At 46.7% G+C, this 26,298-nt stretch overlaps 1 protein-coding gene across 13 annotated transcripts in view; it reads right to left on the reverse strand.

Moving 5' to 3' along the window:
- ARVCF (ARVCF delta catenin family member) overlaps positions 1-26,298 on the reverse strand; it is a 601,392-nt gene that overhangs the window by 93,439 nt on the left and 481,655 nt on the right. For all 13 annotated transcript variants that reach the window (XM_081893277.1, XM_081893282.1, XM_081893281.1 and 10 more), the window contains one exon: positions 25,818-26,001. In XM_081893277.1, coding sequence (XP_081749403.1) covers positions 25,818-26,001 — 184 coding nt within the window. The remainder of the gene's footprint in view (positions 1-25,817; positions 26,002-26,298) is intronic.

Below are 26,298 nucleotides of genomic sequence, written 5' to 3' on the forward strand. Positions count from 1 at the left end.
CAGAGTACGCCAGGCACTCCTGTCTTCCATTGCCTCCCGCAGTTTGGTCAAACTCATCCTGGTAGCTTCGAGAACACTATCCAACCATCTCGTCCTCTGTCGTCCCCTTCTCCTTGTGCCCTCTGTCTTTCCCAACATCAGCGTCTTTTCCAAGGAGTCTTCTCTTTTCATGAGGTGGCCAAAGTATTGGAGTCTCAGCTTCAGGATCTGTCATTCCAGTGAGCACTCAGAGCTGATTTCCTTCAGAATGGATAGGTTTGATCTTCTTGCAGTCCATGGGACTCTCAAGAGTCTCCTCCAGCACCAGAATTCAAAAGCATCAATTCTTCAGCGACCAGCTTTCTTTATGGTGCAGCTCTCACTTCCATACATCACTACTGGGAAAACCATAGCTTTAACTATACGGACCTTTGTCGGCAAGCTGATCTCTCTGCTTTTTAAGATGCTGTCTAGGTTTGTCATCACTTTTCTCCCAAGAAGCAGGCGTCTTTTAATTTCATGACTGCTGTCACCATCTGCAGTGATCATGGAACCCAAGAAAGTAAAATCTCTCACTGCCTCCATTTCTTTCCTTTCTATTTGCCAGGAGGTGATGGGACCAGTAGCCATGATCTTATTTTTTTTAATGTTGAGCTTCAGACCATATTTTGCGCTCTCCTTTTTCACCCTCATTAAGAGGTTCTTTAATTCCTCCTTACTTTCTGCCATCAAGGTTGTGTCATCTGCGTATCTGAGGTTGTTGATATTTCTTCTGGCAATCTTAATTCCGGCTAGGGATTCATCCAGCCCAGCCTTTCGCATGATGAATTCTGCATATATAGATGAGGTGATCAGACTCCCATTTCTTTAAGAACCTGCCATTGTTTGCTGTGGTCGACACAGTCAAAGGCTTGTGTGTAGTCAATGAAGCAGAAGTAGATGTCTTTCTGGAACTCTCTAGCTTTTTCCATAATCCAGCGCATGTTTGCAATTTGGTCTCTGGTTCCTCTGTCCGTTCGAAATCCAGCTTGCACTTCTGGAAGTTCTCTCTCTTTTTTTTCCATCATGATTTTTATTGTTTTTAAACCACAACAAACAAAAAAATAAAACAGTTTACATCTTATTATCACGGATTCCTTTCTTTGAGACTTCCTTCAACTTCCCCTCATGCACTTCTGGAAGTTCTCAGTCCACATACTGCTTAAGCCTGCTTTGTAGAATTTTAAGCATAACTTTGCTGTGAAATGAGTGCAATTGTGATAGAACTGTATAAAATTATGCATGCCATAGTGAGAGTGGATAGATAAAAGCTTCTTTCCCTCTCTCATAACATTAGAACCCATGGACATCCAATGAATATGAATATTGGGAGATTCAGGACCAATAAAAGTAAGCACTTGCTCATGCAGCACATAGTTAAACTATGGAACTCTCTGCCACAAGAGGCAGTGATGCCCACTTACTAGGGTGGCTTTAACATAGGATTTGGCAAATTCATGGAGCAGAAGGAGACCACAGGAGAGGAGAGTGGTCTTAGGCTCATGTCCTGCTTCCAAGTTTCCTTCTGGTTTGCCATTGCTCCAATTCCCAAAGGCTTTTATTGTGTTCTTATTGGGGGAGATATTAGATCCAGTTTGCATTTTAATAATAATAATAATAATAATTTATTATTTATACCCTGCCCATCTGGCTGGGCCTCCCCAGCCACTCTGGGTGGCTTCCATAAAAACCAAAAATACAGTAAAATATCACACGTTAAAAACTTCCCTGAACAGGGCTGCCTTAAGATGTCTTCTGAATGTCAGGTAGTTGTTTATCGCTTTGACATCTGCTGGAAGGGCGTTCCACAGGGTGGGCGCCACTACCGAGAAGGCCCTCTGCCTGGTTCCCTGTAGCTTTGCTTCTCGCAATGAGGGAACCGCCAGAAGGCCCTCCGCGCTGGACCTCAGCGTCCGGGCAGAATGATGGGGGTGGAGACGCTCCTTCAGGTATACTGGACCAAGGCCGTTTAGGGCTTTAAAGGTCAGCACCAACACTTTGAATTGTGCTCGGAAACATACTGGGAGCCAATGTAGGTCTTTCAAGACCGGTGTTATATGGTCTCGGCGGCCGCCCCCCGTCACCAGTCTAGCTGCCACATTCTGGATTAGTTGTAGTTTCCGGGTCACCTTCAAAGGTAGCCCCACGTAGAGTGCATTGCAGTAGTCCAAGCGGGAGATAACCAGAGCATGCACCACTCTGGCGAGACAGTCCGCAGGCAGATAGGGTCTCAGCCTTAAGTCGAATCCACCTCATTTGCGCTTTCTGAAATGATACGTGAACCAAAAGACAGCTGTCGTTTCGAAATTCACACTTCTAATAATTTCGCAGGGGAGTTCTCCAGCCACGTCACGTGGACAAAAGTGAGTATAACCAGAGTAACACTTGCATGCATGTGAAAAATAACATGCAAGAAAGCACCGTACTAGGAAGCATGGTTTTCAAAAATACGTACACCAGGGGAAATTTGCACTAAAGCACCAGCGAATTTTCGTGAGCATGTTTTCAATAAATACATTGCAAGCTGTTGTGGAAATGTAGAGAGCAGAACCTAAGATGGGAAAAATTAGAAACTGCAATTGAGAGACCTGACCATCCCTAGACTCAAAACATGGCACAACTTGCTGATAGCGTCTCGCTTACCTGATTTTGGGAAGGCAGCATGAGGGCTGGGATAGGGGGCATCACATGTTAGTTTTGCTCCCCAGCCTGCTCCCCAAGTCAGTGTGCAGCCTTTGGGTTCTCAGTCAAATTATCCGCATGGCCCGTTTTGTGTGAAAATTTGGTCTGCCCTGTGCTAGAGCACTTTGTGTAGAAGAGAATTCTTCAGTTTAGGAGCTGCCACAGATAAGGTCCTCTCCTGGGCCACTGTTCATCACACTTCTGAGGGTGGCAGAACTAACAACAGGGCCCCTTTGCAGCTTTTAACACCCAAGAAGGTCGGTTGAGATTGTATAAGAACTAGCTATTCTTACACACACACTCCATAACTGCTTATCCAAATTGCATCTGGTCCTAGATGAATTTGATTTCACGTAAACTATTTGTGGAATAAGTAAAACCAGATCCATTGTGAGATTAAACGTTCTCTGAAGGATTTTTGAGGTTATATTTTTTCAAAGAGGGATTATGATCAGTTTACTAACACAGCTGCTTCAGAGGCCATTGCTATGCAGGATATGCTACCAGAAAGTAAATGGATACGTCATTCGGAATGTAGGAAAGAGCCTTTCGCAATATGTCAGAAGCGGAGGACAGTGGCGTGGGGTGGCGAGAAAAAGCTCCAAAGCTCAGGAGGTGATATTTGGTACGGTAGCAGTACACAAGAATGTCCCTGCTTTCAAATGCACCACGCCAAAGTCTAAGCCCAATACTATGGACTTATTCAGATGCTACACTCAACAGAGCATCTCAAAAAACCTGTTTGTGTGAAAGCATGTACACCTGTTGATTTGCACAGCTCAGCTACAGTGTACATCCTCGCAGAACGCTACACACGAGCAATTGTATGAGTGCACAGCTGTATTGCATGTTTAAAGGTAAAGGTACCCCTGCCTGTACGGGCCAGTCTTGACAGACTCTAGGGTTGTGCGCTCATCTCGTGCGCTCATCACGTGGCCAGTGTGACACCGCTGCTCTGGCGAGCCTGCACCAGCACAGCACACAAAACGCCGTTTACCTTCCTGCTATAAAGCGGTACCTATTTATCTACTTGCACTTTAAGGGTGCTTTCGAACTGCTAGGTGGGCAGGAGCTGGGACCGAAAGACGGGAGCTCACCCCGCCGCGGGGATTCGAACTGCCGACCATACGATCGGCAAGTCCTAGGCACTGTGGTTTTACCCACAGCGCCACCCGCGTCCCTTTGCATGTTTACACAGGTATAAAAAATGCACCACCATCGCTGCGGAACCAGAGAAAGAATGACCTCCATTCACCCCTCGAGTTTCAACCACCTTGCCAACTGATGTGAAGAGGATTTGTCTGGTTGTTGAAATCTCTGCTTTCCTTAGGAAAACAAAACGGAGGAGCCCTGAGTAAATGTTAAAAGAAAAGTAAATTCCAATCGTTGGAGAAACCCATCCGACGGGGAATGTGTTCTGTTAGCATTGCGGGGAGGGAGAGTGGTGGAAGAGATGTTAGGAATCTCTTCTTGATTTCACGTACGGAGGCAAAGGAATCCGGAAAGGCGTTCAGGGTTAGGGTTAGGACACTATTAAGGACAGCAGGACAAGACGTCTTGAGCACTCCCACATGGTCCAGGTTTGGAGGGAGTTTGTGGAAAGATGCTATGAGTACTGCATCTGCCTCAGTGAGGAACCCACCTTTTCATCACAGCTGCCATTGCTCCAGCAAGCTAGGAACTTAGTAAGTTTTCTTACACCGATTTATCCAGCTCAGCATTGTCCACACCAGGGATTCTGGCCAGGTGTCAGGAGTCCAGTCCCCGGCTTGATAACACACTGAGCGTAGTTAATTAAAAAGGATGCTTTATTGTCAAAACAAACAGACAACTCCGGATGGCTTTAGCACAGCCTCCACCACCATCAGTCAAGATGACCCTTCTGAAGACTGCTTCCGGCGTGACCAGAAGCAACTGAACTTTCGCTTCATACGTCTTTTGTTTTGCTTCCTGTCTTGCAGCCCGCCCATTTGCGAGACCTCGGACTGAGTGGGTCAGCCCCCGCTTCTTCCGCATTCTCTGAGAGGCTGTCTCTTAACTCTTTCCCGCCTGTTTGTGCTTCCGGCGAGCTTTGACTGCGTTCTAGCTTGCTCTCAGCCATTCCCTTATCAACTGGCATTCCAAGGGGCAGGGGAATTAGCACTAGCTGATGCTCATCCTGCATGGCAGTTAACTCTCTCTGTTCCTGGCTGCTTTCTTCAGTTGGCTGCAACCCTTCCCTGGGAGCTGGCTCATTCCTGACGCCAGGGCTGATCTGCTCTGGAAAACGCTATAAGAATATTGGTCCCAATGCAATTTCTCATTGGCCACAGATCGCTGCTCTACAGAGCCCCCTGGTGTCACATTTTTATAATGCATTTTTAACGTTGCAACTCACCAGTGCAGATCAGCCCCAGGTGTCCCCATTTGGCCCATGAGGCTGTTTTAGTGAAAACACACCCACTTGCCCCACACTTGACGTGTGCTGCTGCTAGGAAATGGCTGGCATGTCTGAACCCTGCACAAAGCAGGATTGTACTCTCCATGTATCAGCTGATGCAGCGAACTGGCTAGCCTGTCCAAACCCTTGCAGGAAACAAGATTGAACTTCCCACACCAGCTTTGGCAGGTGGGGTGGGAAGCACCCATCAGTCACCTGGTGTGTTAATATGACATCAGGTAACTGACAGGTGGGCCATTCCACCCATCTGTCAAAAGTTGAACTGCCAGGGTGGGGGGGGGAGATAAAGATCTGGCCCACTAGGCCAAAAATACTCCCCATTCTGATTTATCTTGAGGGGCAGCAGATCTCCAGGATTTCACTTAGGGAAATGCTATACAATGAATTGAAGAAGAAAAAAAATGTTTAAAATAACTTTTGTAAAAAAAAAAACAACAGCAGAAGGTTTTTTATTAGGAATTCTAGGTCCCGACATTTCAAAGGAGCAGAAAAGACTTTCCATGTGTGCAACAATAGCCGTGCGGATGTTACTAGCCCAGAGATGGAAAGAAGACAAAGTCCCTACCAGAAAGGAATGGCAAATTACCGTATTTTTTGCTCTATAAGACGCACCAGACCACAAGACGCACCTAGTTTTTGGAGGAGGAAAACAAGAAAAAAATATTCTGAATCTCAGAAGCCAGAACAGCAAGAGGGATCGCTGTGCAGTGAAAGCAGAAATCCCTCTTGCTGTTCTGGCTTCTGGGATAGCTGCGCAGCCTGAATTCGCTTCATAAGACGCACACACATTTCCCCTTACTTTCTAGGAGGGAAAAAGTGAGTCTTATAGAGCAAAAAATACGGTAAGCTGTTGGGACTATGCCAAAATGGCAAAACTGATTAGAAAGCTCAGGAACCAAGAAGACCAAAACTTCAACAAAGAATGGGAAAAATTTATAATTTATCTAGGAGACTACTGTAAACGGATGAAAAGATTAGCAGAATTTCAATAACACTTGTAATTTGGCAATATTTATGGAGAGAGATATAAAATATGGACGATGAAATAATATGCAGTTGAAAATGCTGACAACAGGATCCATGGAGAAGATGGTGAGAAGTCTGGAGATTCAGAGAAATCTCTAAATATGGATGTATATTTGGTATTGTTATAAATTTACACTTCTAAATTCAAATAAAAATTATTTCGGAGGAAAGGGAGATACCAAGAATTGAACCTGGAACCTTCTGCATGCACAGAAAATGCTCTGTTACTGAGCGATGGCGCTTCCGCTTTGATCCAGACGATCAAAAGTCCTTAGGTGAGCCTAATCAATCGGGCCCATCACTATCATTAAAAATCTATTGCTACGGACTCCTTTCATTTGACTGCGGAAAACACAGTGAGTTGCTGAGTGTCCTCTGCAAAGAAGATTCTCAGTATGCTTCTATTAACTCTACCTCCTGCCCTGGCGCATTTGCTAAAATCCTCAGCTGCAGCCCTGCAGTCTCTTCTTATTAAAGTTGCCGACTTGAAGCCTGCCCAAGGTGACCCATAAACATTAAAGAACATCACCAGGCATGGTCTGAATTTTATTTGGGGCATTTCCATGATGTGGCAAAAAGACCCCCCGCCGGTGAGCGCCACCACCTGCACATTAACTCGATTTAAATGAAAAAGGATTCTCCCCTTAATGCTAGCGGAGGAAGGCGTTTTCGCTGAATAGCAAAGCAGTCTGAATTCTGACACGGAGGAAGCAGATAGAGTAATAGCAGGCAGGGGAGGAAGAAGGTGTCTGGGCAATGGGGGGAAAGGAGCCTGGAGCAAAGCGGAATGGGAGTGCAGGAGGTTTAGTGAGAAGGGACTTAATAAGAAATCAATCGATAGATAAGGTTAAGAAAGATTGGGAATGCTTTAAAAATTACTTGACTAATTATGGTTCCAATAATAACACTCGACTGTGTTTATACTAATTTCGCAGGCAGAGGTATCACAAGATGGAGACAAATAATTAAATACAGATCAAAAACAGAAATGGCTGAATTGAAGAGTAGACGGAAAGTCAACAAACCAACAAATTAAAAAATGGGATTAAATCCAGTACCAGGGACATTGTGAGCAGAATTCCCTGGTACTGGTTTGAATTAACTAAATACTGCTTTTTGTTTGATAGGTATGTTTTAATTTCATTAATTTTCTGGTTTTGTCGTCGTGCATTTTTCTTTTTCTTTTCTTCTTTTTTCTCTTTTTATTTCTTTTATATAATTCACATTTATTCTAGATCTCTTGACAATTTGATAATGTACATTGTAATAACTATCTTAAGTCTAGAAATATCAAATGTTTTCTGTTTTGTTTTTTGTATGTGATGTTTGTTTAATGATAATAAAAACGAGAAGGCAGCAGAGTACAGGTCAACAGCAGAGGGGGCTATGACATTAGGTGAGACCATCTCAAAGGATGGGAAGTGAAGCCAGTGGTCTAGGCCACATCAGTGCCATACATTTAGAGCAGTGTTATACCATTTTAGACCGTCATGACTCCCCACTCCCAAGAATCCTGGGAACTATATTCTGCTCATTGTTCTGTGAGTTGTTAGGAGACACCCATTCCCCTCACAGAGCTACAATTCCCAGAGCGGTTTAACAATCAATCCCTTTCCCCAGGGAACTCTGGGTGTGCACAGGACATTAGACAGCCACAATGGAATGTGGGTGAGGAAGAAATCAAATTCAGTTTGCATTGAATGGTTGATACACCGAATCCACACTTTCTGAAACAATACGTGAACTGATAAGGGTCGTCCTTCGAAATTCGCGTTTCTCCTAATTTTAGAGTGCAGATCTCCAGCCGAGTAAGTCAAATAACACATGCAAAAATCCACACACCAAGGTAAAGTAGGCATGAGGAATGAATTATATTGGGAGAGATTGCTTGCAAAATGGTGGATGTCAGGCTGAACGGCATGCAAAAATGTGTATGTACGCAGGTCCTGATAACCAAACACAAAGTGTTCCATGGAAACCTTTTGTTCACATAATGAGTCCAGTGTTTCCATTTCCCCCTATGGAAATATTTCTAATGTGGGATTTGTCCAATCTCCCCCCCTCCTTTTCAGTGGTTTCTTCCTGAAATGGCTGCAACCAATCAGCAAAAGAAGGACAAGGGGAAACACTGATCTCTCCTGCTCCCTGATTTGTCAGGTATCACCCCCTCCACCTATCTGCCTGAAAATGGCCGCCACTAACCAGCAGAGCACAAACTGACAAGGAAGTTGGATGTTTGGATAAGTGAATCTGTGGAGCATATAACAAGGTTTGGGCATAATTCTTTACATGCAGATAGGTGAATTTTCAGATAGTGAGCGGGCAGATAATGGGACTCAAATTTATTAGAATTCTGCACTGAAAGGCTCGTGAATTTTCATGATGGCTGGTTGGTTTAAAGCAGGTGTGGCGAAACTTGGCCCTCCAGCTGTTTCAGGACTACGATCCCCATCATCCCTGACCACTGGTCCTGTTAGCTAGGGGTAATGGGAGTTGTAGTCCCAAAACAGCTGGAGGGCCAAGTATGGCCATGCCTGCTTTAAAGCATGGAGCAGTGTGGAAACATGAGGAATGGAATGCAAGATTGGAAAAACAAGGAACTGAAAGAAACCAAAATAGAAAGATTAGCCCATCTCTACAAGGTGATGATGGCAACGTGTTTGGGCAAAAGAAAAGGAGATAGGAATGAAAAAGCACCTTCCACGGCCTAAAGAAAATGAATTTCACACCCTCCAAATCCTCAGATTTTTCTGCACACAGATACAGGCCTCCCCTTGCAAAGACACACACACCCATGCTCTGCAGATTTGCTAAGCTGACTTGCAGCTGCCTCCCTGTCATTGGAGACAATTCAGCAGATAAAACTGCATGCAGCTACTTTAAAAAAAAAAAGCTTTAAAGACATTTGCAGGTCACCTTAAAGGCGACCTTTCTGCAGGAATTTTGCTTCTCGCTACTGTCATGCTGAGCGGTTCAGAGGCCTGCTGCGCAAGGGAGAGAGAGAGCTGGCGCCTGCTCAACTTTAAAATTATTATTCTGTGCGGATAGGCAGCTTGAGATGCTGAGTGCATTTGAAACAATGTGAAGAGAAGCAGCAGAAATTTTGAGTTGTCTGGTGGAACATGGGCACAGCTGCCAAGACAGAGAGCTAGAGAAATAGACAGACAGACAGATCCACAAACTCTATCTAGCACTGCAAAGGCCATAGCTCAATGGAAGAACATCTGCTTTGAATGCAGAATGCCTCAATCTCCGGCATTTCCAGGTAGGTCTGAGGGAGAGGGACAGCCCTCACCATGAGGCAAGGTGAGACATCTGCCTCAGGTGGCAGAATCCATAGGGGAGGCAGACCTGGCCTACAAGGAATACTTTGTCTACTGCTGCAGCTGCCACAGTAGCAGTGATGGCTGCAGTGGTGTACTCCTTGGAGGTCACATCTGTTGCCCCCTCAGCACACCCCACTCATCGCCCCTCTTGGTGAATTGGCGGGGCTGCTGGTCTCCTCCATCCTTGTTCCCAATGCACATCTTCACTCACTCCTCCTTCCCTGGTGGAGTGGTACCATTTTGAGGTCCAAAAATGTCTTGGAACACGTGGCTTGCCAGTAGTACATGTGAAGAGGATCTAAGGCAGAGGGCCTTCTCAGTAGTGGCGCCTGCCCTGTGGAATGCCCTCCCATCAGATGTCAGAGAGATCAACAACTACCTGACATTTAGAAGACATCTGAAGGCAGCCGTGTTCAGGGAAGTTTTTAATGTGTGACATTTTAATGTATTTTTTTGTTATGTACTGAAGTTCTCACCCTGGGCCAGCAGGGGGATACTGTAGATAGTTATGCAAATAAGGGATCAAAAGTGACGTTCAGTGATTGGATAGTTTTAGAAAATTGTTACAGTTACATTGTATTGAAACTCTATATAAGCAGGCTGACTGAACCCTTCAGTTCAGTTCTGTCCTAGCCTGTGAATAAACAAGAGCTGTTTGAAGAATCGCCGTGTTGTCTGATATGTTCACCCACAACTTAACATTTTTATTCTTTGTTGGAAGCTGCCCAGAGCGGCTGGGGAAACCCAGCCAGATGTGTGGGGCACAATTATTATTATTATTATTATTATTATTATTATTATTATTATTAGTCTGGGCGGCTTCCAACAAAGTATTAAAATACAGTAGTCGGTTAAACATCAAAAGCTTCCCTAAAGAGGGCTGCCTTCAGATGTCTTCTAAAAGTCAGATAGTTGTTTATTTCCTTGACATCGGATGGGAGGGCATTCTACATGGCGGGTGTCACTACCAAGAAGGCCCTCTGTCTGGTTCCCTGTAGCCTCACTTCTCACAGAGAGGTAACAGCCAGAAGGCCCTCGGAAGTGGACCTCAGTGTCCGGGCTGAACGATGGGGGGTGGAGACGCTCCTTCAGATATACTGGACTGAGTCCACCAGATGCCTGTGGGAAACTCGAGTGCAAGAGCCTTCTCCCTGCCTGTGCTTTCCATAAACTGTGACATTGCTTTACTTATGCCATGAAAACACTGAGGTGCATGAGCTCCATACTGAATCGCCACATGCAAATGCAAGCCGCAAGACTGGAAGCAGATAAAAGTGTTAAAGACACGGTCCTTTGCCAGAGGTGAGACAACTGGGGAGCAACGAAGGACACCATTCAGGTTTGTGTTTTTTTAAAAATGAAATCCTGGGGCAGAGGCCCTTGCCAGCGGGCCATTTGCCTTTGGAGATCAAGAGGTAAGGGGCTGGCCTTCGCTTCCGAGGGGACGCCAGAAGGTGACGAGCTGCAGGGCGGCTTTTTAATCTGCATTTTGGAGTCAGGTTGTGCAGCGTAAAAGGGGCACGTGGGCTCAGGCTGTGACTCTGCAGTTAAAAAAAGGCAATGCATAATGCATCGCTATTACAAGCTAAACATCAGGCGCCGTCAGCCTGAACTTGAACGATTCCAACAGTGGCAGGAATTACACTCCCTTGCTCATGATATAAGCCTGGGGAAAGCCATATGCCCTGATCCCATCCAGGATCTGGGAGCTAATTAAGTATCTCCTCCAGCTCAGCCTCCTTTATTGCAGATCCTGAGAAGCACTGGCTAATTCAACCTGCGTTGCTCAGTGGGGAAAAACACACCCCTCCCCACCGCCATCCTCTGCTGCAGGCTTGGGGGGTATATATGTTTTCTCCTGCAAAGCACATAGCCTCTCATGGGACAATCTTTGTGGTGTGCGTGTCAGGGATGGTGCAGCCAGAGGCAAAAGTGGCAGAGCGGCAGATGGGGAACTTTGGCCAGCAGGCTGCATTCTGTCAAGAGGCTCCCATGCACAACAACTCTCCATCAAAAAAGAGGCGACTCTCTTAGGACACTTATAAGAAAGCACACATGGAGCAGGATCAGTGAGAGGTGAGGCTTAGGGAAAGGTCCCAAGGGCTAAATAGAGAGGCCCGCATAGCTCAGTTGGTTAGAGCCTGGTGTTGATAACTCCAAGGTTGCAAGTTCGATCCCCGTATGGGACAGCTGCGTATTGGTTGCACTAGATAACAACAACAACAATTTATTTATACCCCGCCCATTTGGCTGGGTCTCCCCAAACACTCTGGGCGGCTCCCAACAGAATATTTAAAAAAATCAAACATTTAAAATTCCCTAAACAGGGCTGCTTTCAGATGCCTTCTAAAAGTCAGATAATTGTTTATTACTTGACATCTGATGGGAGGGCGTTCCACAGGGTGGGTGTCACCACCAAGAAGGCCCTCTGTCTGGTTCCCTGTAGTCTCACTTCTCACAGGGAGGGAACAGCCAGAAGGCCCTTGGAGCTGGACCTCAGTGGGGGTGGAGACTTTCCTTCAGGTATACAGGACCAGTGTTATGTGGTCTCGGCGGCCACTCCCAGTCACTAGTCTAGCTGCCGCTTTCTGTATTAATTGTAGTTTCTGGGTCAGTTTCAAAGGTAGCCCCGCGTAGAGCGCATTGCAGTAGTCCAAGCAGGAGATAACCAGAGCATGCACCACTCTGGCGAGACAGTCTGAGGGCAGGTAAGGTCTGGATGGAGCTGGTAGACAGCTACCCTGGACACAGAATTGATCCTTCCAAGAATATAATTTTATGATTCTATGATTCTATCTGCCCCGGACCACAAGGTTTCCCAGCCTGATTGTCAGACCCTCAAGGTTGACCTGAGGTCTGCATGTTTGCCTGCCACACAAACCCCCAGGTGGCAACGGAGAGAGATTGAATCTCCAGGTGGGCAAGAACACCTTCCCTACCCAGGCTCCCTAAACAGATGAGAAGGAAGGATCCCAAGGGGCCAGTCTGCTATAAAACTAATGAAGAAGAAAAAGAAGAAGAGGAGGAGGAGGAGGAGTTTGGATTTGATATCCCGCCTTTCACTCCCTTTAAGGAGTCTCAAAGCGGCTAACATTCTCCTTTCCCTTCCTCCCCCACAACAAACACTCTGTGAGGTGAGTGGGGCTGAGAGACTTCAAGGAAGTGTGACTGGCCCAAAGTCACCCAGCAGTTGCATGTGGAGGAGCAGAGACGCGAACCCGGTTCCCCAGATTATGTGACTACCGCTCTTAACCACTACACCACACTGGCTCTCAATTAAGCTTCAGGGGCTCTAATTCCAGAGGGGCCCCCAAAGCGACTTTAGCCCACATTGATTCTTAAAAATGGATCTAGCAAACACAAGCTGAGTTGCATGACTCACATTGATTAATATTTTGTTGTAAGTATTTCAACAATCCCGAAGTTTGAGAGTCAATAGCACAGATGGGACAGATGGAGGGCACAAGGAGAAGGGGACGACAGAGGGGGAGATGGTTGTTGGACAGTGTTCTCAAAGCTACCAACATGAGTTTGACCAAACTGCAGGAGGCCGTGGAAGACAGGCGTGCCTGGCGTGCTCTGGTCCATGGGGTCACAAAGAGTTGGACTAAACGACTAAACAACAACAGCACAGATGTTGTAAAGGTTGTTGTAAACAACCCCACTGAAGAAGATAACAGTGGTCCCACAGACTTCACTGCTGGCTCTTCATAACAGTTCAGGCTGCAGGCCTCCCAAAACATAGGTCCACCACTGATGATCCCTTCATTTCAGGTGGACCTGGGAATACACCCTTTAGCTAAAGTTTCTACCTTAATTTCCAGCTAGTGACACATTTGCTCATTTGTTAGACTTCATCTTTTTCATTTGAATGACATACTCTCAGAGACTGCGGCTAATGTTTCATGTGTTGTGAATAATAATAATAATAATAATAATAATAATAATAATAATACCCTGCCCATCTGGCTGGGTTGCCCCAGCCACTCTGGGCAGTTTCCAACACATATTAAAACATAATGATATCATAATAATGACATCATTTGGGCCTCCCCTCTGTGACATCACCAGGGACTGCCTCCAAGTCTCAGATTTTGGCCCTGAAATTTGGCCGGCGTCTGAGCAGCTCTTGACCTACTATGCGGCCCTCAGCAAGGAATGCGGCCCCTGGCTGAAAAAAAGCTTCCGCACACCCTTCATTTTAACCTGTTTAAATTTTCATGCCGTTTAAATAAAGCCCTCGGCACTCTGAGGACTTTTCTCCCTGATCTGCCTTTGCTTTGAAGCAGGAATATAAACCCGCGATTTCTCCTGGCAAAGTTTGAAGAAGCGCACAAACACACAGGCTATGCCTTTCCTCTTCACCAGACAAGCTAAATCGGGAGACGCTCACCCAGCCAGCTCTCTGCCTCAAAATCGAAGATTTATTGCTTCACTCCCGTCCTCCCCCTGTCAGTCTGGAGACCAGCCCCTGCCTCGCACCAGGGGGAGGATTTGCAAAGGAGGAGGCGGCAGAGGATATATGTTGCGGCTGTTACCGTGTGCTATTATCACGCCTGAAAGATGGGGGCAGAGAGAGAGGGAGAAAGCTTACAGAGTAATTCATTCTGAAGGCTCTAATTCCCAAACACTTTTCTTTGGAGAAATGCTGTACATTAATCATGATTAATAGGCGAGCAGGGACCGTGGCTCGCTCATTTTGACAGTTATATTCCACCCCATCCCTCTAGACTCCCACCTTCTGCTTCAGCACTGACACCGAGACATTATCACAGTTTCCTCTGATGCTCCGTGGTCTCAGGGTGAATCCCTCCCCACAAGTCCTGCTACTTGGGATCCTTGACAGAGCAAGGATCGAACCCGGGACCCTAGCAGGCAAAGCACATTTTCTGTCCTGGCACACAGCCTGAGGCACACGGATGAAGCTGACCGCAACAGAGGCACTTGATGGCAGGGCAAAGTTATGTCTGATAAAGGCACAGAAGAACACAATGGGAGCTGTTGTCTCAGGTCGGTACAGAAGCCTTCTGCCAGAGAGTGCCGTCACTCATTGGAAAAACACCTGCTTTGTGTGCAGAAGGTCCCGGGCTCAGGCCCCAGCATCTCCAGGTAGGTGCCACGGACTGGTTCGATGCAGAAGAATGGTGGGACAAACCAACTGGGCAACCACCAAGGGGAGAAGGCTCAGGTCAAAGGCAGAAAATAGAGAGGAGCCTAACCCTCCATCATTTCTCTGATGAAAATAAGGACGCCCCATTCCATAATGATAATTTTACTATTTATACCCCACACATCTTACTGGGTTGCCCCAGTCACTCTGGGCAGCTTCCAACAGATATAAAAAACATAATAAAACATAAAACTTCCCTATACAGGATTGCCTTCAGACGGCTCGGGGGGTCAGATAACTCCATACTCCCCAACATTTCTCCAATGAAAACAGGGATATCTTGCCATACCCTCCAACATTTCTCCAATGAAAATAGGAACATCCTAAGGAAAAGTGGGACATTCCAGGATCAAATCAGAAACCAGGATGGCTTCTCTAAATCAGGGACGTCCCTGGAAAATAGGGATACTTGGAGGGTCCAGAAGACTGGGCGGAGATGTCAGAAGCTGAAGGGGCAACAGGGCTTAGTGAGCTGGGAGAATGTGTGGCAGAGAGCGGTTCAGAATCAGAGGAAGAAGCTGAAACAGGATACTGGGATGAGGAAGGCCAAGAGGCAGAGATGAGTCCAGTGATGGGTGTTTTTAACCTGCGTTCGGGTAATTCTGTTTCGGGTTGGTTGCATCTTTTAATTTTACTGGCTTTTGTTAAGGATGCTGAGTCTTGTTTTACACTGAGAAGACTTCTGCCCTCAAACATTAAAAACATAGGGTTTAGGTCACACCCACACAATATATGTAAAGCTCAGTGATACAACTTTAACAAGTCATGGCTTCCCTCAAAGAATTCTTGGAACTTTTAAAGGAATTTCCATAAGGACACGGGTGTGGGGGCATTCCACTCACCCCTCCATACAATTCCCCAGGAAGAGACCACATGATGTGTTATCTACAGTCACTTCCCGGAAGCATTTAAAAAGGGATTTTTTGTCACACGGCCACAAAGCTGCTTTAGGCAACTTAAAAAATTTAAAAGGAGAAAGAAAGAAAGAAAGAAAGAAAGAAAGAAAGAAAGAAAGAAAGAAAGAAAGAAGGAAGGAAGGAAGGAAGGAAGGAAGGAAGGAAGGAAGGAAGGAAGGAAGGAAGGAAGGAAGGAAGGAAGGAAGGAAGGAAGGAAGGAAGGAAGGAAGGAAAAGGAAAGGAAAGGAAAGGAAAGAGAGGCAGCCCTTAGACCTCCTTATAAGTACAGATCCATGCGCAGTTTTCTCAATTGATTATGCAGCTTAATCCATATATCAGCATTCTGATCCATTCATGTATCCAAGAGGGTGTGAAATGAGGAGGCTGACTCAAAAATAAGGAGCGATCTGGAATTCTCTATATATTTAAAGCACTATGATACAACTTCCAAACAGTTGTGCCGCCCCGCAAAGAATCCTGGGAAGTGTAGTTTGTTAAAGGTGCTGCGAGTTGTTAGGAGACCCCCTATTCCCCTCTCAGAACTACAATTCCCAGACTGGTTTAACAATCACAATCCCTCTTCCCAGGGTATCAAAGCACACATGGGGCCCAAGACAATAAATCAGCGGTTCTCAACCTGTGGGTCCCCAGATGTTGTTGGACTGCAACTCCCATCATCCCTGAGCTCTGGCCTTGCTAGCTAGGGGTGTTGGGAGTTGTAGTCCAACAACATCTGGGGACCCACAAGTTGAGAAAGGCTGCAATAAATGAATACAAAGCAAGTGGGAGATTACCTTCAGGGGCAAACACTCGCCGTTTTTGTTGGGACTGCAGTTTTAAACCGCCTCCCTTTGTGCCACTGCTCTTACCCGGATCAGATAAAGAAATATATTCATACATTTAAGATCCTGTGTAGCTTGGGTCCTTTTGCCCTAGCTAAGAGAGAGAGAGAGAGCGAGCGCACATCCAGCTAATTTGCACAGCACTGCAAGGAGTTTGACAGCCCCTGCCCACGTGCCACGACTTGTTGGGCAAATTTCGTTAACACTGCAACTGAAATAAAATAATAATAATTTGAAATGAAAAGTATCTGTGATTGTGGAACAGACGTGCTGCGAGCTGGCACTGCCGAGATCCAAGTTATTTTAAAATTCCGCAATTCTGAACAATCAGACCTATTCTTCTCTCTCCCTTCCCCTCCAAACACCTTCCCTGGTGCAATAAAATTAATGCAGCCCCTCTCCATTGAGATTGCATCCTTCCAGTGGGAGAGAAATCAAGGAGGAGAAAAGGAACAAATCAAAACATGTCAGGTTTTGGTTTTTTTTTAAAAAAAAGGTGGAGCATGCTCTGTAATTTGAAGTTAGTGTCATTCATCAAAGATTGGATCCCTGGGTCTAACCTCCATGCCAGAAATGGTAAAAAGGGAAACTTAACACGCAAGCCAGCCAGACAGATGGCTGCAAAATTTATTCTCTGTTGGTGTTCGCCATGCTGGTGGCAGGCTTTGTGTCGCACAGCAGACAGAGCGGTTTATTTATCGCACCAGGCCGCCATCAGCATCAACAGACTTAACAATCTCAAGCCCTCGCAGGCAACAGCAGCCTGTGTTTGCAAACCAAAGCATGAGGCAATGGAGAAACTGTTCCCATTTTGCAGAAAGGTGGAATGAGGCCCAGCCGATTGAATTCAGGTGAACCCAGAGATGGGGAAGAGCCCATTCACTCGTAGGAACAAGGGCTGCATTCGCGTGGCAGTCTGTTCCATTTCTCCGACATTTCCCTAACTGTTCATTTTCACATCGTATCTGAGCTTTCACACAAAGTGAAAGCCGCTTCCACAAAAGTAATTGAATCTGTTTCGTGCTCATTTCTGTGCTATTTGATTTCAGGGGGGTGGGGTGGGGGAATCCATTTGCAGCTCTCTTAACTCAGAAAATTGTGGGAAGGAAGCGATGAAATTTGGGGTGGTATATGAGCGTGCAGTTCTTTCTGCTGTTTTTATGGGGGAATCATAGGGGAACAGAATGGTGCATTTGCAGAAAGGGTGGAGGAGAAGCAACGTTGTCCAATGACATTCAGTGTTGTGTCGTCGTCATCATCATCATAATTTATTTATACACCGCCCATCTGGCTGGGTTTCCCCAGACACTCTGGGTGAGTCCCAACAGAATACAGAGGTACTTAGGGTTACATATGCTTCAGGTTACATACGCTTCAGGTTACACACTCCGAAATCGTGCTCCGGTGGTGCGGCAGCAGCAGGAGACCCCAATAGCTAAAGTGGTGCTTCAGGTTAAGAACAGTTTCAGGTTAAGAACGGACCTCTAAAGTACTTAACCCAAGATACCACTGTATCAAAGACATGATAAAACATCAAACATTAAAAGCTTCCCTAAACAGGGCTGCCTTCAGATGTCTTCTAAAAGTCAGATAGTTGTTTGTTTCCTTGACATCTGACGGGAGGGCCTTCCACAGGGTGGGCCTTCCACAGGGTGGGTGCCACCACCGAGAAGGCCCTCTGCCTGGTTCCCTGTAACCTCACTTCTTGCAGTAAGGGAACTGCCAGAAGGCCCTCGGAGCTGGAGTTCAGTGTCCGGGAAGAACAATGGGGGTGGAGACGCTCCTTCACACCTTGCCCACTGCTGTGAGTGAACCTACAAAACCACAGAGCAGAGCTGGTGAAGGTGTGGCAGCCCGAGGGCCACAGAGAGAGGTCTGGAGGTCCGCATTCGGCCCAAGGCCTTGAAGTCCCTCACCCCTGGAATATTCAAATGGCCCAATTCATTCTCTGGACAAACATGAGGCTTCTTTCCAATCCTTAAGAGACAATATGCAAACCTGCCTAGATTTGCAGCTCCACATTCAGTGCCAAGTGGGACGCAGGTGGCGCTGTGGGTTAAACCACTGAGCCTAGGACTTGTCGATCAGAAGGTCAGCGGTTTGAATCCCTGCAACGGGATGAGCTCCCGTTGCTCGGTCCCTGCTCCTGCCAACCTAGCAGTTCGAAAGCACGTCAAAGTGCAAGTAGATAAATAGGCACCGCTCCGGCGGGAAGGTAAATGGTGTTTCTATGCACTGCTCTGGTTCACCAGAAGTGACTTAGTCATGCTGGCCACATGACCCAGAAGCTGTACACCGGCTCCCTTGGCCAATAAAGCGAGATGAGCACCGCAACCCCAGAGTCGGCCACGACTGGACCTAATGGTCAGGGGTCCCTTTACCTTTATACAGCGGCAAGTATATGTATTTGAAAGCAACGTTTTATTCCTCACACTAGACCTCCACATCAAATTCAAGAAACCGAAGACCTCTGTGGTTGCAACAACCCCCCAAAGCCCCACGTTAACAGAAGAGGAAATTCTGCTGAACATCCCTTTTGTGTCTTGGGGTGGGGGTGGGTGGTCTTCCGAAAAGAAAGCCAAAGATTGCTTGCCGCAGAAGGGAAATTCTTTGTTTAGACCATAACCACAGAGGTTCCCTGTTGACGGGAGGGCAGGGAAAGAAACACCGCAGAGTAGATTAAGCCAACCTATTAATGATCAGCTTAATATTTCTGCAGCGTCCGGGGGAATCTAGTTTCCTTTCCCATAAACCTTTTCGCCCTGCCACATCTAATAAGGTCTTGCATTGTGGTGATAAGGGAAGGAGGGATGGAGGGAGGGAGGGGGGTGTTAATAAAAAATAATAACAAATAAATAAATAAATAAACGGCCGCGCCTGGACCCTACTCAAAAGGCCCCGTCTCTCTTCCGGGACCAATGATCATTTCAGTAATGAGGCCTCTCACACCACTTTTCATTACTTTCTGCATTTAGAAAGTGGCTCTCCGGGGAACAGAAAAGTGCAATGCAGAGACCGCAAGCCCAAGGAATGGAAATGAAGGAAACATTCTGGAGGTCCGCATTAATCAGCAGCAACGGGTCTGAAGAGCACTCCAGCGCTCCTCAAGGCGCTCCGCAGCTCCTTTTATTAGCTTTGAACGAACTTATTCGCCCTCGCCATAAAAACCAAACGATTTCAAAGCACGGCCAGAAACAACAACAACCGACAACACTTTGCCTTTTTATGGCCTTTTGCTTTACGGCAAAAGCTTCCCAGGCCCCGGAAATGCTAAAAACCTAATTCTCCCAGATCTCACCAGCTGCTTGGAGAAATCTTGCTCACCTGTGGACATTCCCAACAACACACCATCTCCCAGGGCTGGCTCTACTGTTAACCCACCCATTCAAACAAACTGCCAATGGATGCAAGAAGCAGCTGGCTTGCAGGCGAATGGTGCTGTTCTATTTATGTGCCGTAGCAAGAAATAGCTGCTGCATAAATCATCTCGAGGTACCAGCAAGCCTCCGAGCTGTCTCCGGGCTAACATTTCTTTGCCTTGGAGTGATGCGCCCATGATATCGTGGATGCACAAACTCTAAATCTCAAAAAAGACTTGCTGTGCTAGCAACTTCTCTGTTTAGGAAGGTGTGACCTGCAGTGATGCGATGCCCCAAATAGGACACTTTGTTGTTGTTGTTGTCCCCCAATCCAAAATTTATTGCTTTTCAACATTTATCACAAAAATAACATAATAAAATACACAACAACAAAAAAATCACACCACACTACAATAAACTAAACACACAAGAAGAAAAGAATAGCTCTTCAAATATCCAACTTTCATCTCATTGATGACTGACTTCCTCAAATCCCCTCTAACTGAATTTCATTATATAACCTTTATAACGGTTCTCCAAGTTCATATTTCTAATAATATTAACTCCTTTCATTTACTAACCCCTTCTCCTTATTAATATTCTAATTACTACCACGTATCCTTATTCTACCCCTAAGCCTATTTGTTACTTCCAAGGATTTTCTATTTATCTTATATTACCAAATAGGATACTTTGTTGGCAATGCAAGTTCTTTTTAGCCAGTATTAAGGGAGGCATTTAAAGCTTCGCAGGCACCGATCCTTGACATCACAAAAGCGTAGACAGCCCATTGCCATATCTGCATTAGAAAACTGAGTGGAGGCTGGACCACCAACCTTAGCCTGTCCTCAGCCAATATCCACCTGCCTGCCTTTTCCTTTACAATCAATCAGTGGCCAGTTCTGTTGCTCATTGGCTCTTGCGCCACCTACTGTTGGTCTTCCAGGCTTCTGCTCTCTGAGTCCCAATGGGCATCAAGCAGCAATGAGAAAGCTTCCAGCTAGACTGGTGACTGGGAGTAGCCGCCGAGACCATATAACACCGCTACTGAAAGACCTACATTGGCTCCTAGTACGTTTCCAAGCACAGTTCAATGTGTTGGTGCTGACCTTTAAAGCCCTAAACGGCCTCGGCCCAGTATACCTGAAGGAGTATCTCCACCCCCATCGGTCAGCACTGAGGGCCAGCTCCGAGGGCCTTCTGGCGGTTCCCTCCTTGCAAGAAGTGAGGTTACAGGGAACTAGGCAAAGGGCCTTCTTGGTAGTGACACCCGCCCTGTGGAACACCCTCTCATCAGATGTCGAGATAAACTACAATCTGACTTTTAGAAGACATCTGAAGGCAGCCCTCTTTAGGGAATTTTTTAATGTTTGATGTCTTATCACTTTTTAAATTATTATTAATATTCTGTTGGGAGTCACCTACAGTGCCTGAGGAAACCCAGCCAGACGGGTGGGGTATAAATAAATAATAATAATAATAATAATTATTATTATTATTATTATTATTATTATTACTATTATTATTCCACATGAGGCCAAAAATTATTCTTCCCCTAACTTGCTAAACGTTCCATCTTCAAGGCTATCTACAGAATACTTAAGACACGGGCCCTTCAGATGGTGTTGGACTCCAACAAGTCATTTCAAACAGTATCATACCACTTTAAACAGGCACGACTTCCCCAAAGAATCTCGGGAACGGTAGTTTGGTAAGGGCGCTGTTCCCCTCCCGGGGCTACAGCTCCCAGTGTTCCCTGGGAAGAGGGGTTTTGGGAAGCCGTAGTTTGTCAAGGGTGCTGTAAGTCGTGAGGAGACCCCTTGTTCCCTCTCCTACTGCTACAATTCCCAGAGTGGTTTAACAATAGTGTGCTGCTCTGGTTCGCCAGAAGCGGCTTAGGCATGTTTAGCCTGGAGGTTAAGGGGTGATATGATAGCCATGTTCAAATATATAAAAGGATGTCACATAGAGGAGGGAGAAAGGTTGTTTTCTGCTGCTCCAGAGAAGCGGACACGGAGCAATGGATCCAAACTACAAGAAAGAAGATTCCACCTAAACATTAGGAAGAACTTCCTGACAGTAAGAGCTGTTCAACAGTGGAATTTGCTGCCAAGGAGTGTGGTGGAGTCTCCTTCTTTGGAGGTCTTTAAGCAGAGGCTTGACAACCATATGTCAGGAGTGCTCTGATGGTGTTTCCTGCTTGGCAGGGGGTTGGACTCGATGGCCCTTGTGGTCTCTTCCAACTCTATGATTCTATGATTCTAGATTCCTCTTCACAAAGAACTCTAGGAACTGTAGCTCTGTGAGGGGAAGAGGCGTCTCCGAACAAAGCCCTTTCCGTGCCTGCAGAGGAGAGGGTGTTGCGGGCAGGACCTCCCAAACTCGCGGGGGCTTCCCCCGCCCCCGCGAGAACTGGGGAATCCCTGGGCGTGCCTGCAACCCAGCCCGCCAATCGGCGGGCGAGGGGAGGCGCGGCCTGGGCTATTTAAGGCCAGGCACGCCCAGGGACCGCCCTCCTTTCCCCTCACCCCAGCAGCTGAGCGGTTTTCCCATCCCACCCACCCTTAGGTTTAGCTAGAATTGGCCTTGCTATGGACTTCGGTTGGTCGCCGCAAGGGGCCTAGTAGGAATTTTTCCAATTTGGCGCACTTCCTGCCTTTTGGTTTTTTCTCCTACCTCGTAGCAATCGTCACAACTTTCTCAGTATTGGCAGTTAGGCATTGGCTTGGGGCAAATTATAGGAAAAAGGAGGGGGGGAAGGGAGCGCCATCACCTTCCCCCAATGAGAAGGGGTAGTCCGGTAGACCCCAGGGGGGGCGTGGCCTTGTCCGAAGCCTGGAGAGGTAGGGCCTCCGGCACGCCCCCGAGCGGTGACACCCGTGGGATCCTAGTTGGCGTACTTCAACAGGACTCCTGCGGTTTGTGTTCAACCCCTCCCGGTCACCATGCCGGGTAGTCGATAGAAGCCAATGCCTAAGGCCAATACCTTCAATTCCGTAATCAATAAAGTTGTGGCCTTCACGCCCATTAACCTTAAAACAATGTGTCTGTGTCTTCATTTCATCTGGGGGAGGAAACTTGCCACGCAACTCTCAGCACCCTCAACAGGATTCTTTTGGGGAAACCACAACTGTTAAAGTGGTTTGATACTGCTTTAAATTTACGGTGTGGAATGGGGCCCAACTCCCATCAGTCTCAGCCAGCATGGCCAATGACCAGGAATAATGGGAATTTTAGTTCAAGAACATCGGGAGGGCCAGAGGTTCCCTATTCCTGATATAAGGGAAGGGACACATAGGAGAACAAGCTTTTATCAGCTGTTCCAACTTCTTTTACCAAGTGTGCTTAGAAGGAAGTCCAAATGGATCCAACAGGGTTTACTCTCAAGTAAGGGGGCTGCAATTGATGCCTTATTCTCTTGAGTGTTGTTTCCCTTTAATATTTGTTGTAAGCCACACTGAGCACTTCACTCGAAAGGAATAAATTAAAGTATCAATTGATCAAAATATAAATTTGGCATGGGGGAGACAGCACCAGGCTACTGGCCTCTGCCCCATCCTAAGACCCACGAGGTGATCCTCAGCTGTCGTGATTACGTTTGAGCTGATGTAAGTGTGTTTTTTGGAAACTTATCTCCATTCGAGAAAGTCTAAAAATAAACATTTATCTTTTTTTCCCCTTGCGTGGATGATCAATCACAAATTTACCACTGCTCTGGCAGCGTTTAGAAGTCTCTGTTATTAGAAGATGCCTAAATTTGAGTTCTGGGAGCACAAGAGAATCACACTGGATGCTTTTTGGTCAGGAAGGCAAAATTTTAAAAACACAAGGGGAGTCTGGAAATGAGGTCGGCCAATATTTACTCTTTTTGCTGAGACACTATCCTGGCATGTGCAGAGAAATGCTACAGATAAAGAAAAGACAGGTCTGTTTCCTAATGCTTGCGGAATTTGAATTTTGTGAATTCCTGTATGAAACATCCTGATCCAGGATTCAAATCTCCACTTGGCCACAAGGCCACAACCTTGGGCTAGTCAGAGCCTGGCCTAACCTACCTCACAGGGTTGTTGTGGAGATTAAAGGAGGAAAGAGAGAGCCAGGTAATTCACCTTGAGCTCCTTGGAGGGAAAAAAAGTGGGATATAAATGAGGTACCCAATTAAATAAAATACCCCTAGCTAGCACTGAAGTCCACTCTGTTCACTGTGGCTCTGACACATCATTCATAAGAAACTGGCCTAACCTAAAAACGGCACATATGGAGAGACAGGAGTTCAAAAACGCAGGCAAATGTTTTGCACACATTCTGTCCTGGCTTCTCTGGAAGGCAGGAGTAGAAATTTAATAATGTACTGCTTTTATTTGTAAAAGTACAGGCATAATCACCACCCTCACACATGACTGCGTATACGGGCAGTGCTGGGAAATAAGCAAATAATTTCATTCAAACCCAGAAATGGCGGGAGAGAGCTGGAGAGTCCCTGTGACTTGTGAGGAGACCCAAAGAGGACATCATTGAGGGCAGAGGAAGCCCCTAAGAGACTGGAGGTGCAGTGGCGCTTTGTTTCAGCTGCTCAGCCTCCTCAGGTAACAGCTGATGCGCCGACAAGTGCAGCCACGTCCTCCATTTTGATTGGGGAAAAATATTTTGATCTGGATTGGGGATAGAGTAGGAGAGAGAGAGATGGAGAGAAAGGGCGTGTGGAGGCTTTTCCGAGCATGCTCCTCACTTACTTTACATGATTTCAATTATGTGCGCGGGAACCCGGAATGTAACCCCCTATAAGTGGGGGGGGGAGGGGGAAAGACGACAACGCTTGTATTTATCTAAAATTATCAGGGCAGTGCAGGGCAATCTGCACACAATAAAAGACGTTTAAAAGCCGTCCGAAACAATGACTGGCCAATCAAGGAAGTCTGAAACAGCTGCAAAGACCTGCCAGGTCTTCAGGATCCAGGAGGATCAAAGAATGGGACAAATTTACATTATTATTGAAAGACCACTGTAAACACTTGAACTCTTTGGCAGGTTTTAAATAACTCTTGCAATGTTACACAGACTTTGGATACAATGGAGGATTGGAAATGGGATGGACTTATAATACGTAGTTTAAAAAGTTACGTAAAGAACTCACGGAGGGGAGGAGGGAAGTCTTGAGATTCGGGTGACCTTAGTGATCAAGCTGGGGTATCAAGGCTCAGGCAGCTGCTACAGGGAAACCTGGATCCAGGTCGTTCAGGACTCCGTATTATCAACCATAGCTGTCAACCGTCCCTTATTTGGCGGGAAACTCCCTTATCCCAGCACCATGTCCTGCTGCTGTCCCGGATTGATGATGTCCCTTAAATTTCCCGGGTTTCATGCTCGCCTGGCTCGGGAGGGAAGCAGTGGCTCGGGGTCCTCTGCTGTGAGAGAGAGGGCACGCACGAGCTGCTGCGTCTCCTTCTCTCCCTTTCCCCCCATAGGGGCACGTCATAAGGAGATGGGTGGCGGCGGGCGGGCAGGCAGCCCCTCTCTTGCGAGACTTCCACTGTGCTGCCAGGGGAAGCCGGAGGCGGCTGAGGAGGTGGCCTGAGGGAGGAGGAAGAGGAGGGGACGGGGAGGGACGCAGAAGGGTGGCGCTTCAGTGGTCATCACGGCGCCGCAACTGCCTCATGCCAGGCTCGTGGGTGAAAGTCTCTCTTCCTCCCTCCCTCTCTCTTGTGCGGGGAAGGGCCAATGGAACTCCTCGCGCCAGGACGGCAGCCCCGACGTGCACAAGCTAAGCAAAATCCCTTATTTTGGCTGCTGATCCCTTATTTTCAAGGCTGCTGGTCCCTTATTTTCAAATCTGTAAGTTGACAGCTATGATTATCAACACAACATTTCTGAACACGTAGAATGGAAAACCTGAGGTGTAACAGGAGCCAAGACTTTTTAAATGTTTCGTTACTATCCCCCTTTTGCTCCTATGCAGATTCTGGGCAAAATGTGAATCTCTAACCATTCCCCCTTTCCTGCTTTCTTCACCTTTCTTCACCCCACCCTAATTGCCGCAATCGCCCCGCACCAATCTCACCTCAGACATCCTGACGTGTTCTTGAAGACGGTTGTCCACTCGGCGTCTCGAGGCTTCGAGTCTTCGTTTGGCTCGTTCTCCCAACCGGAATGGGGGATGATCACTTCGTTGGTCAGGGTCTGTAGACCATGGTTAATGATCACCATTTTGAGGGGCTCGTAGGAGGACAGGTTCCAGAGGGTGCCTTGAAGAAGAGAAAATGGCAGCAGAGAGTCACGGGAACCTGTGTTGCTAAGTGGCTGTGGAGAATATTACTCTAGTTCAAGCAGTACAGCGAAACCAAAACTGTGTTTCAACTGACTATGGTTTGTAACAGCAAACCAAGGTTTCTTGGGACTGCTGCCTTTCTGATCTTTTAACCATTGGTTTGCGGACGTCTTACCTGTGCTAACAGCACTGCATAAGTGTGAGAATCCACGCAGGTGTTCAGTAGAGCTGGGAGATACCTGGCTTTCAACATCGCAATATATCACTAGCTAAA

This window comes from Podarcis melisellensis (genome assembly GCF_964234715.1).
Source record: "Podarcis melisellensis genome assembly, chromosome: 16".
Classification (NCBI taxonomy): domain Eukaryota; kingdom Metazoa; phylum Chordata; class Lepidosauria; order Squamata; family Lacertidae; genus Podarcis; species Podarcis melisellensis.